The 17,158-nt window shown below is 38.3% G+C and overlaps 1 protein-coding gene across 1 annotated transcript in view; it reads right to left on the bottom strand.

Moving 5' to 3' along the window:
* LOC108802711 (alcohol dehydrogenase 1-like) overlaps nucleotides 1-16,440 on the bottom strand; it is a 22,743-nt gene extending 6,303 nt beyond the window's left edge. The window contains exons 1-7 of the mRNA XM_018574569.1: nucleotides 16,337-16,440; nucleotides 8,615-8,716; nucleotides 5,967-6,108; nucleotides 5,678-5,765; nucleotides 3,997-4,216; nucleotides 2,596-2,856; nucleotides 753-888 (exon numbers count right to left, since the gene is read on the bottom strand). Of these exons, the coding sequence (XP_018430071.1) occupies nucleotides 753-888; nucleotides 2,596-2,856; nucleotides 3,997-4,216; nucleotides 5,678-5,765; nucleotides 5,967-6,108; nucleotides 8,615-8,716; nucleotides 16,337-16,354 (967 nt within the window). The 5' untranslated portion in view covers nucleotides 16,355-16,440. The remainder of the gene's footprint in view (nucleotides 1-752; nucleotides 889-2,595; nucleotides 2,857-3,996; nucleotides 4,217-5,677; nucleotides 5,766-5,966; nucleotides 6,109-8,614; nucleotides 8,717-16,336) is intronic.
* Between the last annotated feature and the right edge of the window lie 718 nt (nucleotides 16,441-17,158).

Genomic DNA, 17,158 nt, shown 5'->3' with positions numbered 1-17,158 from the left:
AAGGGAGCTTATTTGCATCGGGGTACCCCTTTAAATAAGGGGGCACCCAGATGCCGCCCCCCCCATGTGAATGAGTAAACGGTACTTGTACCCCTACCCATTCACTAAAGGGTTAAATCAAATAGTTAGTAAAAAGTCCAGACTTTTGACAAAATCCTTTAATTGAAAAAAAAACAAACAGCCAATTTTTTACTATTCCTTTAATAAATAATAATAAAAAAAATGGCTCCATCGATGTAATCCAGAGTCAGGATCAGGATGCAGGACCCCCGCCGACCCACCGAAATAAAAAAAGTCCCGCCGCAGACGACCACCCGACGAAAACCAGAAGAAAAAAAAATGACATTCAGTCTTTCAACAGATGGGCAGAACGAGCCATGACGTCACGGCTCGCACCGCCCATTTGACAGTCTCAGCTATCAAATGCTACATATTGCATTCATATATATCAAATGCTTCTATACTTACAGTACAGAGGCTATAGAGTAGTGGTTAAAGCACAGGCTTGCCATAGCTAAGGTTGCAGATTCGATTCCAGGGCAAGTCAGGTAATATTACAAAAAATTTATTTTTCCCATAAACGAATTTCGTCAGAAACTAATTTAATTTCGGACCCGAAACTAAACTAAACAAATTTTTTTTTGTTTTGTTTCAAAACGAAACTAAACTAAACTAATTTTTTTTTTTCAAAACTAAACTAAACTAAACTAATTTTTTTGCTGGTGCACATGTCTAGAGGACAAGTGTTTTACCTCCCAAGAAGGCTCCATTTAATGTACGTCCAGTTAGCAGCCACATAACATCTATGACAAGCCTGTCCGTGTATTTGGGAACTCCAATGATATTAGCAGATCCATAGGAATAGTGAGTGGACTGAATCATGGATGCCTAAAAAACAAGTTTCTCAGTTAATTACACTCTTTATTAATTATTTATTTAGCAATTGTTCATAATGATTCGTTTAGTTTAGTTCGTTTAAGTTTATTCTGCTTATATTTTGCCTTCCCTGGTTCCTTACCCCCACCAACAACATACTAATGACATTTTTCAAATAAAGCTTTTCTGTTTTCATTACATAGCTCATTTTAGACCCTTTGACATGATCACTGGGTTTAGGTGCTTTTCTATAAAAAAAAAGGCAGGCAGATCATGGCAAGCGTATTTTATGAAATACGCTTGAGTTTATAAATATGAGACAACTAGTCTGAAAAGCCTAAAATGTGACGTTGTGCTGCATTTACCCAAATTGTCTGAATATTAAATTGAGACTTGCAGTTGGAATTCCCACTCTATACATTCATGGAGGAGAGGGTGAGGTACAGAAGAAAGAGAGAACTCTCAGGGTAGGTCTTCCAAGAAGTCCAAACAATGCACATTATGAAGTAAATCCATCTGAAGCCTGTAGGATCTGAAAAGCGCTATTAATGGCCTTTTTGTATGACTTTTACACACTTTTACCAGCTAAATCGGCTTGTTTGCTTGTCTGTTATTCTGTAATTCCTTGTTAATTGCTCCCTCCCCAACAGCACATATTTATCTTCACAGTCCCCCATCGCTCCATTTAGCCATCAGGAATGAAGCTGATACCAGATAATTCCAGGTATGGAGGAGCAGGTAACTCACTCCCCTTCCGTTCATATGACAGTGCTGGTGCATGGTGAATAGCTCAGTGCTGTCACATGAGAGTCAGCCCTCAGATCAGTGTGAGCTCCAGTTAGAGTCAGAGCTTGCGTAAAGCTTCCTTTCCTTTTCCCTGGTGTCTGAATAAAATGGTTGGGGAGTGGAAGGAATGTAAGTGTATACTGCTAGAGAAGGAAGAATTCAAAGTGAACTTGTGCATTGCCCTGCACAAGCAAAACACAGGTGCAGTTTAAATGGTCAGTCATCCAAAACTGATATTTCAGAGTAAAGTCCCCCAATGGATTCCTATTTTATGGGTCTCTGTTGTATAGATTCTGAGGTTTGTACTTATGCCACGGCAATTGTAAGAGGTACTGCCTGACCTAATGTTTTTTTTTAATATTTTGGAGAGTACAGTAGCAGATGTTCAAAAAACCTCAGTGTATGAGGACACCCAAAACTCCAAGATATAGGGGTTGATCCTGAAACTATGGTAAGATTTATCCCCATCAGAAGGAGACTGAGCCCACCATAGTCTGCCTATAAGTTAGCTGACCCTTTATTATAACCTAACATAAAACAAATGTACATATATGCTTAAAAATGTGACTCCTATAGTAATTCCCATTATAATTTATGGAATCTGGTCATTCTACACCATTTATATTTTGTCAAGTGAGCTTAATATAAACATATGTAAACATATTGAACATATACTGTGTATTACAAGGTGCCAATGGCAATTTACAGTTGACATAATGTTAGGTTTATTGTTAGGTTATGGGCCAATTCTCTAGAGGCACCTGGCTTCCTCTGCAATAATTTCACTATAGGACCTTGCAGTTGTCATGTAATACGCTTTATTTAGCCTAAAATACCCAATTACTAGGTTATGTTTATCTTCATACCAAATATCCTAAATTCTATACAGATACAGGAATGACAGACTAAAATATCTTTATTTTTATCTCTTACCATAACATCAACTTTTCCAATGCATTCAAATCCATAGTCTGCTCCTCCATCAGTCATTGCCACAATAACTTCGTGGATTGGTTTGTCACAGTCATTTGGATTGATACATTCAGTGCATCCTAATTCTTTAGCTCTGGGAAATTTGGTTGGGTTGATGTCTACGCCAATAATCCTGGCAGCACCAGAAACCTTGCAACCCATGACAGCAGACATTCCAATTCCACCCAAACCAAACACAACACATGTGGTCCCTGGTTTCACCTAGGAAGAAACGCAACCAGCAAAATGTTACTATGGTACTGTATAAGGATTATACTCTGATATGTAGATCTTATTTATAATAGCTACGGCTATTCAATAAATTAGAAAGTACACTTTGCAAAGTCCTACTATCTGAAAAGTATGTGTTTTATCAATGGATGTGAAATCATCAGATCTCTACACGTAAGAATTTAGAATTTTTACAGACATACACAATTTAGTTGAACAGAATAATCCACAAGGCAAGCTTGGGAGGCTGGTGGATGTCCAAAGGGCACCAACTACATATACATCTTTATGCTCCTGCGTTAAACCAAGAGATTAGTACATTGGTCAAAGTTATGAACCGGCCTGTTACTGCACAATGGAGGTTACACGTGTAGGAAGATGGTGTCTAAGGACACCATGCCAGTACAGACAATGCAAGTGTGGAAGTTTTTCTGTGACTATTGCAACCTTAATTAATGCTAATTGATTGAGTTGGAAAGAAAAGGGGTGGTAATCAATGCTGCTACCTTGCTAAGGTCCCATTCTGCCTTAATCCATCTATACAGTTACCACTTTATAGAATGTGGAAATTGAACATAGAATGTGTGATTTCTGTAATCATTTTAAATAATATAAAATATTATAATATTCTTAAGAGTCTGAGTTCTATCAAGAAATACAAAAACAAGAAACTGGTAAACCCAATGTACAGGGCAAGGTTATGTCTGAAAAGTATGCATGCTGTTTTTATGAACATATACTATATATTGTTGAATGCAAAGAAAATGTACTTTAAACTCTAGCTTCTTCTTCAAAGTGGAGTACAATTTAAGGACTACTATTTTCCCCCTGCATCCCTAAAACAAAATAGGACACCCTGATTTTAATATTATTTCAATTTTCAACAAAATACACAGCTTGTAGCAAGCTATCAGAAATTAGATTTTATTAATCTGCGAAAGGTTAAAGGTTGATTTGAGGTTAACTGAATATGGTCTTTGCTGATATTTGTAAAATGTTATTTTATATATTGTCATGCTCTGATATTTTCCTTTAACCTCCTGAAGGTAACTGAAGTGTTGATGATTATAAAATATTTCATAACATGTCGATGTGTAATATGTAATATGGGATAATTTTAGTCAAACTTACTTTGGCGGTGTTAATTACTGTTCCGTAGCCAGTGGAAAAGCCACATCCAATAAGGCACACTTCATCCAAATTTGCTTTAGGATCAATCTTAACACATGCAAATTCATCCACACAGGTGTATTCTGTAAATGTACTGCAGGACATGAAGTTGTAGATCTGTTTTCCATTTCGGGAAAATCGGGTGGTTTTGTCACGCATAAGCCCTTTGTTTTTGCCAACACTGTAATAAAAAACATTTAATAATGGTTTTATCACAATATTTAACTAACTTGTATACAGCTTATAATATAATAGAATGAAAAGAATATAATTATTTGAGTAGCTGCCTTCCTTTTTGTTATCACTAGACTGTTATTGAACTATTGCTAGTGTGTCTACAGGTGACACTTTTAACTAAGATAATAGGAAAGCCTACAATGGCCTGGTAGAAACAGAATGTCTATTGGAAATAAGGACAATGTCATGTAGACAAGCCATATTTCCCTAGTTTAACCACTCATTTTGGAGAATGTTTCGTACTGCTGTTAGGTTAAGAGGACTACACCACTTGGTCTTAAACTGACATTAAACCCTCAGATTTTTTAACATAAAACAATACTGTAATGTGCGCCTTACTGTAATCCATGGTTGTTTCCCTTCTCTTTGCTGCTCTTCCTTTTAAATCTGTATCTGTTCTCATGCTCTGCAGAACTTCTGTTTTGCAGCAGACTGCCTTGTCTCTGGAATAGATACATGATGTCTGTGTGTACGTTGCAACCTGAGCCAGCACTACAGGAAGAGGCACTGAGCTGAAAAGGGAAGTTCTCCCCAAGCATGAGAAGACATGAGGATTTAAAAGGAAGAGCAGCAAAGAGAAGGGAAACTACCATGGATTACAGTACGGCACACATTACAGTATTGTTTTATGTTAAAAAATCTGAGGGTTTAATGTCACTTTAATTAATATGATATGGGCCATCATTGCAGTGATTAGATATGATCAGGTAATACGACACTTTCGGTGACTAATATCTGTTTTTGTGCCTGCCCTATCGGTAAATAATACAACCTCTGGGCAAAATCTCATAGATGGACAGTGGCCCAAAAATAATTATTCCCCAATTGCGACTAACCATGGCTCACTGAGTCTCCATTCTCACAGGAGCGGTTGTCCGTGTGTATTCAGCCGTATGACATGCGCAGAAGCGCTCTAAACATAAAAAACAATGCACTTTAATGTGCAATGTTCAGACTTTTGTGGCAGCCTCGCAGTTCTGTACCTGTGGAATCTGTGCAGGTTAAAAATGTTTGCATTTTTGTGCCCCGCGTTTTCTTTGTGCAGAAAACCATGCAGGAAATTCAAACGCTATATGTGAATGGAGCCTTAAGCTGCAATCTCTTTATTAGAAACAATGTTTTTCTTTTTCTGCATAGGCTCTCATTTGTCCAGGTCTTGGTATAGCTAGTAGCAGTTAGTAGTAGTAATTTATTAGCTGATTCAAGTTGCTTCTTCAGTTTAGATGAGTGTCAGGAACATAATTAAAGGTTTGGCATATGTTGATCAACATATAATTAAAAAGTAAACGCATACAAATGTAAGAACTTAATGTTCTGAATGTCAAGGTGAAGAGTTTATATTCATTGATCTTGAGCTTAACTGTGTATCTCCAGAATGAAGAAAGATAGAAATAAAAAACCTTACTCATTGTCTACACAGAAGTTGCTCTCTTCATGCAGGCAGCATTTACACTTCATACACATGGGGCTACACAATGCAATGACATGATCTCCTGTAAAAAGCAAAATAAAAAGCAAAATGAAAGAAAGCCAGAAAGGATCATCTTTCTCAGAAAACAAAATCCCAGAGTGTTGAGAATTTTCAGTATTGGTCCCAATCTGTTCTTGGGACAGCCAAAAGCCTTCCATACTGTGTTGCCACAACAGTTCAAGTTTGGCAAACGCATTTGGTATCATTAGCTAATTGCAGTTACCTGGTTTAACCTTTGTTACTCCTTGTCCAACACTCTCAACAACTCCAGCTCCCTCATGGCCCAAAATAACAGGAAAATTTAGGCTGGCCATTCCACCTACGAGGGCATGGTCATCAGTGTGGCAGATTCCACTGGCACAGATCTGAGAAATAAAACACAGCTATAGGAAACATTGTCCATATATTACATACTTACATTGTATACAATGTTTGTGACAGTGATTATGAAACTGTTTCCTAATTTTTGCATTTACAGCAATAAATGGACATTCAGTTAAACATTTTGCATTCAAACTCTTTGGATGGGTCTAAATTTTGTCTCATCACAGCCAGCCCTGCAGTTGTTCCTGTTTTCTGACTGGCTCTAAACCTATAAAAGTGGACCAAAATTCTTCCTGGTTCTTGGACAGGAAGAAGACACAACAAGGATTCATGTGACCTGAGGTTTCACTCTCACCCATTAGCATTAATAAAAGTCTGCCAAATCTGTCATAAAGAACTATATCATTTTCAGATGAACGCCAATCTCCAGTCAAAACGTTTTTTTTTAGTTTTGAACAGAGTGCGAAGGATTAAAACCTCTATCATGTTTTTATTTGCAGGGACGTGGTATGCAAGGAGGAAAGCACCAAAAGTAGATCATATACAGTTCAGATTCAATTTTATTCAGACTCTTATGTCATAAGGTCAAAAGGTCCCCCTTTATTAGGGGTTGGCACTTTTGAACAAAGTGTGTACTGCACTGATATAATTGGTAGAATTCTGAAGGGTAATTAATATGATTGTTTCACATGCAGGTAAGCCCCTTTCCCCTATTTTACCTCGTGAAGGAGGACCCTTTGAACTTCGAGCATGTTGGCTTTTTATGACATAAGAATCTGAATAAAATTGAATCTGGACTTTATACGTTCTCTTTTCAGCACTTTCCCCTGGTGCCTACTCGAGTAATGAGCCACCCTCTTGGGAGAACTGCCTAAGGAGCATCATTACCTCTAGACTGCTTAAGACCTGACTAAGAACATCTACTGCTTTAAAGTGTATGTGAAGCAAATTGTTTCCCCTCATTCAGGAATCTTGAGCCAGCATTTATTAAGAAAATAATCTTTGTTTTAATTTTGAAAGATTGAAAGCTAATACCTTTTTTGATGATTTTATTAGCAGTCATATGATTACTATATTGCTTTTCCCTGTGTCTAGGGTTGAGGGCAGGTGGAAGCTGTAAGAAATGGGGACTGCCTGGGACATCACTGCTGGCTCCAGGACTTCATGTCCCATACATCCCTCCCTTATGCCTGTTTACACTGCTAGTACAGTGCTCCAAGTATCAAGAAGTATTTACCCTTCTTTTTGTGTTTATGTATATCCACTACTTCTACACAGTTTTTTTTTCACTAATTCTGCCTGATAGAAACTGCGCCAGTCATCTAAACTGAGAAGTGCCTTCAATTAGGTACTTATTAAAGCGGGCTGAAAATGGAACCTTCTGGACAGTCCACATTTTTTAAATATCTACTGCACATGTCTGTCAATTCTACCATGGGTATGAACCCATTGGAAGGATATCCAGGTATGTGCCAGTCACATTGCATACATGCTGAAGCTTAAAAATGGGTTTGCAATTGATTGAAGTTATATTCGTTTTTAGGTTCAGATACACTTTCTAGCACTAAACCCAGTGTTTTTATTTGCAGTCTTTGTCCCCACTGAGGAGATTTCCTCTTGCTTTAGTGGAGTCAGGCCCAGCACTACCGCAAGGCAAATCAAGCGGCCGCCTGAGGGCGCTGAAGGGGTGAGGGCGGAAAAAACAGGGCATTTTGACAAGTACTTGTACTTGTCAAAATGCCCCGATGCTTGCGCTATGTTTTTTTTTCACTTACCTTCGGTGCGGGAGAGCAGCGGCGAGTCAGCGCTTGTCTGGTGGGAGGAGCTCCAGGTGGGTCCTAATTTAGCTGGGCGGCGCGACTGCCAGAGTATCCCGACAGCTGGCCGGTGACTGCCCAGAGGTGCCGCGCGTGTTGGGATCCTCTGGCAGCCACAACCAGCTAAATTAGGACCCCACCTGTAGCTCCTCCCACCGGACCAGCGCTGACTCGCCGCTGCTCTCCAGCACAGCACTGACTACAACCTCAACCTGTGCAAAAATGCACCTTTGCCTGCGTAGGCAAAAATCCTTGCACCGGCACTGAGTGGAGTGTTGTTGTGCCCCCATAACCAGAGATACCATCTGGTAGAAAAATAAGAGGAATTGATTTATGGTGCCAAGCAGCACACATTTGAGCTTTGCCCATTAATCCTAATTTAAAAGGAAATTAGTTATTAACATTTGTTTGCAAAACATATTTCTGGTATAATTTACAATGGCATTTTCATTTTGTGTACATATGTGCTTTGATGGCTGAAATACTACAATCTACTACAGTGAAACACATCAGTGGGGTCATGTGTATGATTTTTTTTTGTATGGAACCCTTTTTAGTTGTATTTTTTTTTTATTTTTAGACATTTTACTTCTTTTTTTACTTTCTTTGATGCCATGACAGTTTTCAAACCATCTCATGGGGGTTTGACTGTAAGAATTATCAGTGCATGAAGATTTTTTTATTCATATATTTATTCACATATTTCTACAAAAAAAAAAAATCATGTTACCTTGATCCGAACTTCATGTGCTTTGGGTGGAGCAACCTCTATTTCTTCAATTTTAAATGGTTGATTGTGTCCATAAAGAACACCAGCTTTGCACTTGATAGGCTAAAACAAAGTATTACATTCATTTTGAGTATATTAACAAAAAAAAGTCAAACTATTATGCGTTCCTTTAACAAAAAAGGAAATTAGTGACTAAGAATTACCTATCTTACATCCTTACCCCAAGTCATTCAATTCCGAACCATTTTAGCTTATTGCATAATAGAGACAGTGTTTTATACAGCAAATATTTACTTTAGAAACTTTAAAGCATGAATAAATAAAAATAATTTCAAATATTTTGTTCTATCCATCCACACCTTAATACAAACAATAATTAATTAATTTGTATATGCCTTATCTTATTTAAATTGAAACACAAAATGTTGTTGGGAATGAGGGGAGATAGGTAACTGACATAGGGGTCTATTCACGAAGCAGCCGAAGGATCTAGCCGTCACTTCGGCCAATCCTTCGGCTAGCTTCGGCCCCAGGACCCCTTCGGTTCAGGGCTGCTGTACGGGCTATGCACAATAGCCCGTACAGCTCCCGAACTTGGTCGAGCCGAACGCATATGCCTCGGCTCGGCTGAGCCGCGCTGAAAGCCGAAGCTGGCTGAGCGGCCGGCCATTGGCTGACCGACAGCCTGCTTCTGACAGCTGGGCGGAGCCAGCCATGATCTTACGGCTGGCTCCGGCCACTTGCAGAGAGAACAGTGTCCCTGGTTACCAGCTAACCAGGGACACTGATCTCCAGACAGCAAACTCTCCCGGGCGCTCCGGGAGTCTCCCGCTCCCGGCCGCCAAGGAGAGAAACACTGCTTTTTCTTTTGTTTTCTTTATTCTGACACGGAGCCGTGTCAGAATAGAAAAAAATAAAATAATTTTTGACCATAGGAATGCATTGCTAGATTCCTATTGGCTATTTCAATTTGCAGTAGCCAATAGAAAACTAGCATTGCACCCGCCCTCTGCTGCGGTTCTCCATCAGGTCCACCACTACTGATTGACGGCAGCAGAGGGCGGGTACAATAGCTAGTTTGCTATTGGCTATTGCAAATTGAAATAGCCAATAGGAATCTAGCAATGCATTCCTATGGCCAAAAATTATAATTTTTTTCTATTCTGACACGGCTCCATGTCAGAATAAAGAAGAAAAAAAGAAAAAGCAGTGTTTCTCTCCTTGGCGGCCGGGGGCGGGAGACTCCCGGAGCGCCTGGGAGAGTTTTTTTTCTTCTTTTTTTTGACAGAAGCAGAACCCGCCGGCCAATAGAAAACAGCTGGGCGGAGCTAGCTGTCACTGCTAGCTCCGCACAATCGTTTTCTATTTATTTTTTTCTACTTTTTAAACTATTTTTCTGTTCTGTTAGGTACCACAGAGGGACCGAGCAGAACAGCCGAGCCGAGTGCCGCTCAGCGGCATTCGGCTATTCACTAACTGCTGTTCGGCATTTATAAGAATAGACCGAACAGGAGTGATTAGCCTGCTGGAGGTTCGGCTTAGCCGATCCAGATGTTGGATCGGCCGAGTCGAACTCCTTCTGCACTTCGGGTCGGCCGAACATGCTGAAGCCACCCGATGTACGGCTGATTTTAGCCGTACCAGCCTGAAGTGAATAGCTGAACAGCGTTCCGCTCACTTGGCTTTAGGTCGGTCATTCACTCTGCTGCCTACGGCAGCTCAGTGAATATACCATAGAGTTTGGCAGGGGCAGACATACCATTGTGCAGACTGTACATTTGCACAAAGGCCCTCTGGTATTCAGGCAGTTGCTGGGTCCCCGTCTGCAGTCACATACAGTAGATATGGACACTGCTTGCTTCTATGGTAGGAGGCATTCTTCATAATGTCCTAACCATGCTCCTAGTTTGTAATATCCAAAAAAGGTTGAGCCTTACTACCACTGAGACATTTAGAATACTATACCCATTTCATTTTCATACCTTTAGGGTAGGAGTTGAAAGGGGTGGTTTGCTGTCTGACTTCAATGTTGTACCATAAGAGAGTTCAGGCCATCACAGAGGCTAATCTTCAAATCTATCTATCTATCTATATCTATCTATCTATCTATCTATCTATCTATCTATCTATCTATCTATCTATCTATCTATCTATCTATCTATCTATCTATCTATCTATCTATCATCCATCTGCTGTGAAACAGTACTAGTCATTAATTAAAATACATAAATAAAGTGTATATAAACACACCCACACCAGTAACCTATCAATGCATGTAATGCAATGCCAATTAATTTTTGTGTTAGCTGTCCTCAACTAACCTCTCGTAGTGACTGTGTGCCTGAAAGAGTTACTAGAGCAAGCACTACCCTTCATCTTTTCCAAGCTGTTTTCATGCCTGTCTAATTGTAAGCTGGCAGAAAGCCACACCCTGTATAAAAGGCTTCTAGTTACTATGTGAGTTGTAAACGCATTCCATTTTATGTAGCCATTGGACATCAAAAGTGTCTGCAGATAGCATTACCAATTGAAAAATGTTCTCTGCTTTGCTGAGTTTTTTAAATGAAACCAAATGTGCTTAGCATTTACATTTAGCTTATTTCAATACATCATTCTAAATACAATGTTTTGTGTTCATATAAGTGTTTACTGAAAGATGCTTTGTGACACACCAAATAATAATAATCTGTAAAACAATAATCTGTAAAACATAACAAAATCTGGCCATTGGCGTTTGAAGTGTTTGGACAGGTGAGCACTATCTTTGCTGACACACAGACACGGTTGTGCAGTAATCACAGGCTTCTTCTTGGGTCCATGCACTTACTATTTATACTGTAATCATGCCGAACTTTGTGAGTATGTTTCACATTTACTTTTGCTTTTGTTCTTAATAAATTTGTCTGCACCAGGAAAGGAGCCCCTTTTTTCCCTAGATTTTGCAGTCTCCCTGGCTAGTTTGGGGCAGCATCCTGCAGACTTTCCACAACCTGTTTTGATTTTATACAGATTTTGTTTTTTATTATACTGTTATATCCTGGCTGAGCAATCCTATCTGGCACTTTTTTTTGTTCATATGAGCACTATCTAGCTATTAAAAGACCTCCCAAGCATTTATGTTTAAGCCTATAGCGGGCAGAGGAAACAATAGCACCTCTGATATACTGAAAAAAATATGAGCATATTAAAATGTTTTTGTACAGAGGCATTTCTGTCACAGATCATACATAGAGCAGTAATTGGTGCCCACTGTTTGACACACGTTAGAATATGGTCCTGTGGGTCCAATAACCATGATGTGTACGATTTTTAGTACCACTTCAGTACCAAGTTGAAAAACCTCCCTAACCAGATTACACCTTTGGCTGGTCCACGTGGTGGAAAACTTGGATTAGGGTTGATGGAAGGATACAGCCTGGCTCGGCATCATGATTGCAATCTGTTTGATTTACTAACGGGCAGAGAATACAACATTAATTTGCACTCAGTTTAGTAAATGAGGTGAAACTAAGTGAAAATTCACTTTGCAGAACCCCCCCCCCCCTCAAAAAAAAAATAATTATTTTATGCTCACACATAATTGAGTGATTGGAGTTAGCACAGTTTTAGCTCATTTATGCTAAATACTGACTCACTTTAGTAAACCTAATTTACACCTTTATTAAAGTAGGAACATACAATAAACATACAGCATAAGAGACCTGTTCGGGAGGGAAGAAGAACTAGTGTAAAACAAACTGCTAAAAGAAAGAGAGAGCTTTTTTGCACAAAGTAAGCTAGTAACTTGCTAAAAACATTATATTCCTCCTGGCTAGGGTTCACTTACAATGATTATGAGCACAATAAATAGGGAGCAAGTAAAGTGGGACTACCCCTGCACTGCAAGGGTAAAGTGCTCATTTTGGTCTAGGGGCAAAAATAAGGAAGATATACAGGGTTATTCACAAAAGGGTGAAGAGAAGGCAGGAGAAGTGAGGAGAAGTGAACAATCTAGGCCAACAATGGAATGGAAAAATTCTCCAATTCAGGTCACGTTCCACATCAGCTATTATGGCCTAGATTATTGACTTCTCCTGCCTTCTCCAAACTCTTCACCCTTTTGTGAATAACCCTGATACTCACCTGATCCTCAGTCCTGAGGCAGTCAGTGATCACCTCTCTCCCCCTCCACTCCAGCTGTGTTATGTCCCTTGGTGTCCTCACATCTAACAGACCTGCATTAGACGTGATTACAACATACGTACTTAGACCGCCAAAGCCCGGGGAAGAAAAGGCCAAGCAGGATTGAGGATCGCATACACTTTATTTTTGTCCCAAAACCAAACTGAGCACCTAACACTTGCAGCGCGGGGGTAGCCCCACTGCAAGGGGTTAATTTAAAAAGATCCATGAGTCCCTCTTTAAAGCTGATCAATGGTAAATTACTAACATAATCTTTCCTGTGAACTATGGATACATAAAACAATACATTGTGTAAATATTTATTTTATTATCCAGTCATGTGAAAAACAAATTCCTGTTAACCTATTTCATCGCACATGATTGGGTGTTCAAAATGAACAGGGATCTGCTTTTTACATGATTAGATAATTAAAGGGAATATTCCAACTCATTGTGTGAAAATTCTCAACTCCTTGAGTAAATCACACCAGTATGCACTTATATTTGCTACATTTTTTTAAATGATTATTCTTAATTTGCAGAAGGCACATCTAAAACTGTTACCTATCCAAGTTCAACAAAGCTTGCAATCAAACTTGTTCTGGCAAAGCCAATGGGTGTGGTGCAGTATGAATTGTAATCAGTGTTTACAGTTCTCAGATTTGCTATTCAATCAGATGCTGTTGGCACAGACCTTTATTTGGCAAAGTTTGAATAGAAAATTGTGTCCTGCGATACTCTCTGAAGGATAAAAAAAAAAAATTTGGTCTATAGTTAACCATGATTGTAAAGATGTGGATCCCAGAGATGAGACCTATTTTTTTCTACTCCATCGGCCATAATGTCAGTCAGTCAGTTAAAGTATTACACCAAAGGATCGACAAGACAACCAGATAACTAGTATTTTCAAAAGGAGAGCTCAGCAAGGGGATTATGTGTTTTGTCAGTAAAGGTTTTTTAAGCTTTTCTTTTTTTTGTTGCATTACTTGCATATCATATTTGGTGACAATTTGGTGACAAAGAGCAACCTTTGTTGTTTGCAACCTCCTACAAGATCTTAAATTTGAAAAGATATATGTGGTTGGCCATGTAAGTTGCACATCCACAAAACAAGTAGGGATGCACCGATATATTGGCGCCGAAATACATCAGCCGAAAATGGCACTTTTGGCATAATGCCGAAAGAGCCATGTTTCGGCCGAAACATCGGCACATCCCTGGTTTCTTTTCTCCCCGCTGGCCGCTGTTCCAGCGGGGAGAAAAGAAAGTGACAGCCGGCCGAGCGCTGCAGGACGAGAGCGCTGTGAGCGGCCAGCGTCTCTCCTCCCACACCGCTCAGCTGCCTATCATAGTCCGGCAGAGCGGTGTGGGGGCGGAGACAGCGCTGTCACAGGAGGCTGGGCTTTCCTCTCTACACCGCTCGATCAGCCTCCTGTGACAGCGTGTCAGAGAGAAAAGCAAAAATGTAGAAATGTCACCAATGAGATTGAGGTCTCTGTGTTCTCAATTTCTTTTTCTATTTTAAAAGGGAAATATCAGGGGTCTTTTTAGACCCCTAATATTTCCCCAAAGCCCCTAAAAGTAAAGTAAAGAATACAAATATTTAATAAAAAATTAATTAATAAATAAAAATAAATAAATATAAAAAAATTAAAAAGTTTATAAAAAATAAAATATTTAAAAAAATTGAAAAAATAAAAATAAAAACATTTTCGGTATCAGTTTCGGCCTGACATTTGTTTTAATTTCGGTTTCGGTTTTAAAATTTCCATTTCGGTGCACTTCTAAAAACAAGAGTATTGACTGCAAGAACCTTTTAGATGCTTTCCTCAGAAAACACAGTATACAGGGGAACAGGTAATCATATGGTAACCCATACACACACACACACACACACACACACACACACTCACTTAGGTTTAGCTTGATGGACCTGTGTCTTTATCAACCCACAAATACTATGTAACAATAATAGATACAGATGCTGCCCCTAATCCCATTCAATTATATATAGTTTTTTTCTTATAGTTTTTTTCTCATGCTCTATCGCTCCCATTACTGTGTAATATTTATGGAGGGTGTTAGTAATAAAACCCATCAGTATGTCAATAAAGCAAAGTTCATTTCATTATTTAATATGGCTACTTTTGTATAGATAAACTGAACCAACATATTAATTAGCTGAAATTGTAATGATTGCAGCATGACCAATACTGTGTTTCACAAATAATAAAGGGGGGGGTGGAAGGGAGTAGACATGTAGGAAACGCACAGCCAATGAATGTTCTTTAGATTACCTGAAAAGCACATATATACTACTCTTAGCTTCAAAGCCCATTTCCTGTAAAAATAAAATGTTGCAAAGCACTACACATCTTCTACATGCTACAATACTGCCCTCTGCATCCTCTTCCAGGTTAAATGATACCCAACAGCATACATCCCTTTTCCTCAGAGCCCAGGGTATCATGGACTACTGTCCTGGGAATGTGTTATTATACCAGCTTGGGTTCACAGGAGAAAGCTACAGAGATAGGGGCTTACATCAGTACATGCCCTCCTATTCTAAGCAGATTTCTGGACTGTGGACCATTTAAAACCAACCAGTGGCGTTTCACATGCCAATATACTCTTAGCAATCCCTAAGAGCAAATTGAATCATGCTCTGTAGGGATTTTTTGCCTTCCTCTGGATCAACTGTCGGTAACTGTGGTCTTAGGGTTCTGTTTATGGAGGTTTTAATTTATTTTTTCTCTATAGGTTAAACTCAATGGACTAACTGGTATAACTATGTTTTCTATATGCATCTCTTTTTCTTTTTATATTTTCTATTTTTTATATTTCATCCATTAACATTTTTTCTCTATAAAATGATATTAAAGGATATTACAAATAGCAGTAAATCTTCACATTGATATAACACAAAATACCTACAAAGGTTTGCAAGCAGAAAAACCCCTGAATGAAGCAATGAGTATTACAAGTGAAAAGCATGCATAGGAAGTTAGAAAATAAACAAATGTAAACACCCTGTATACTAATTACACTACACACAAAGATGAATACAAGTTATTTATACCCTGCAGCTGTTAATGTGGTTTACATTAAACTTAGACACCATTCAGCCATAAGTAATCATTTTAGTGAAAGTTATGTGCAATTGAAACAAACTACATTAACTGATTTTAAAAGTAATATGATTATACAAATAATGTAAGCATTTCATACATATGAATTATTTGTCCTAGTTTTCAATTAATGCTTAAAAGAAAATGCGTTCATTTTAGTTTAGTTTTGATATCCAGACTTTTGTATTAGTTTTTACTGAATAAACATTTGGGACAATGGCAAAATCAGTGCTCATTTGAAGCAACAGAATGTTTATTATACATGGATTATTAACGTAGAATAGCAAATTAATAGAATATTAAGAATAAAAGATCAATGGCATATGGTTTCAATTATTCACCTGTATGCCATTACCTACAAATCTGTTTTTTGCATTAGATTATGACACCATATTTTTTTTATAAGATAACATTTAAAAAATTAGAAACTGACCTTTCCAGCAGTTGACATTTCTGCTTAGTTACAGAGTTCTGTCAAATGAGAAAGAAGATTTCCAGGTTTTGTGTTCCTGTCAAAACTTCTGTGCTTCAGCATGAAACAGGCTCAGTTTAAATAGAAGGCATTCCTTTCAGTTTGATTACACCCCTTTAAAGAGACATACTTAGCAGCACGTGAGTAAATGCCCTCAACGTTCCAGAAAGCAAATAATCTTGCCAGGATTATTAAAGACAAAAGTTTACAGTAAGAGATGATCGAGTCCTACACTATTTCATTTCTGATAGGATTTTTGCAGCGTCATTCTGATCATCATGAAATGCTACGTTATACTTTACATTTCATGAAAACTTTAATGAATATACACCTTATATAATAATTAAATACTTGAACGTTAGAGAAAGGAACTTAGCCTGAATGTGTTTTGTGTGTCATGTGGCATAAACAGCATGGTTTGGTTTCATTTTAATTTAAACCTAATGCCACCTACTATAGTAATTTAAAAAAATACAGTTCCTAAAATTCCTAAATACAGTTAGATTTTTTTCCTGTTACTTTTCTTCATTATAGATCATTTAATTCAATAAAACAGATTTTTGTATAGGCTGTTATAAACAGCTTGCAACATCTTGCAATGAATGTGTAGTTAAAGTAGTCAAGCCTAACCAGTGTTTCATGTGGTGTAATTGTTTCCAATGTAAAAATACTTGGGATTTTGGAATGTTAGGCTAAATCTGAATGTTTTATTGCATTTATTACCTCTGTATTGTTTTTTTCATTTGATTTCTTATCATGATACATTTACTATATGTAAACACC

This window comes from Nanorana parkeri, unplaced genomic scaffold (genome assembly GCF_000935625.1).
Source record: "Nanorana parkeri isolate BGI_ZX_2015 unplaced genomic scaffold, ASM93562v1 scaffold3050, whole genome shotgun sequence".
NCBI lineage: Eukaryota > Metazoa > Chordata > Amphibia > Anura > Dicroglossidae > Nanorana > Nanorana parkeri.
Note: the sequence above shows the minus strand (reverse complement) of the source record. Positions and strands in the feature narration are given on the sequence as shown.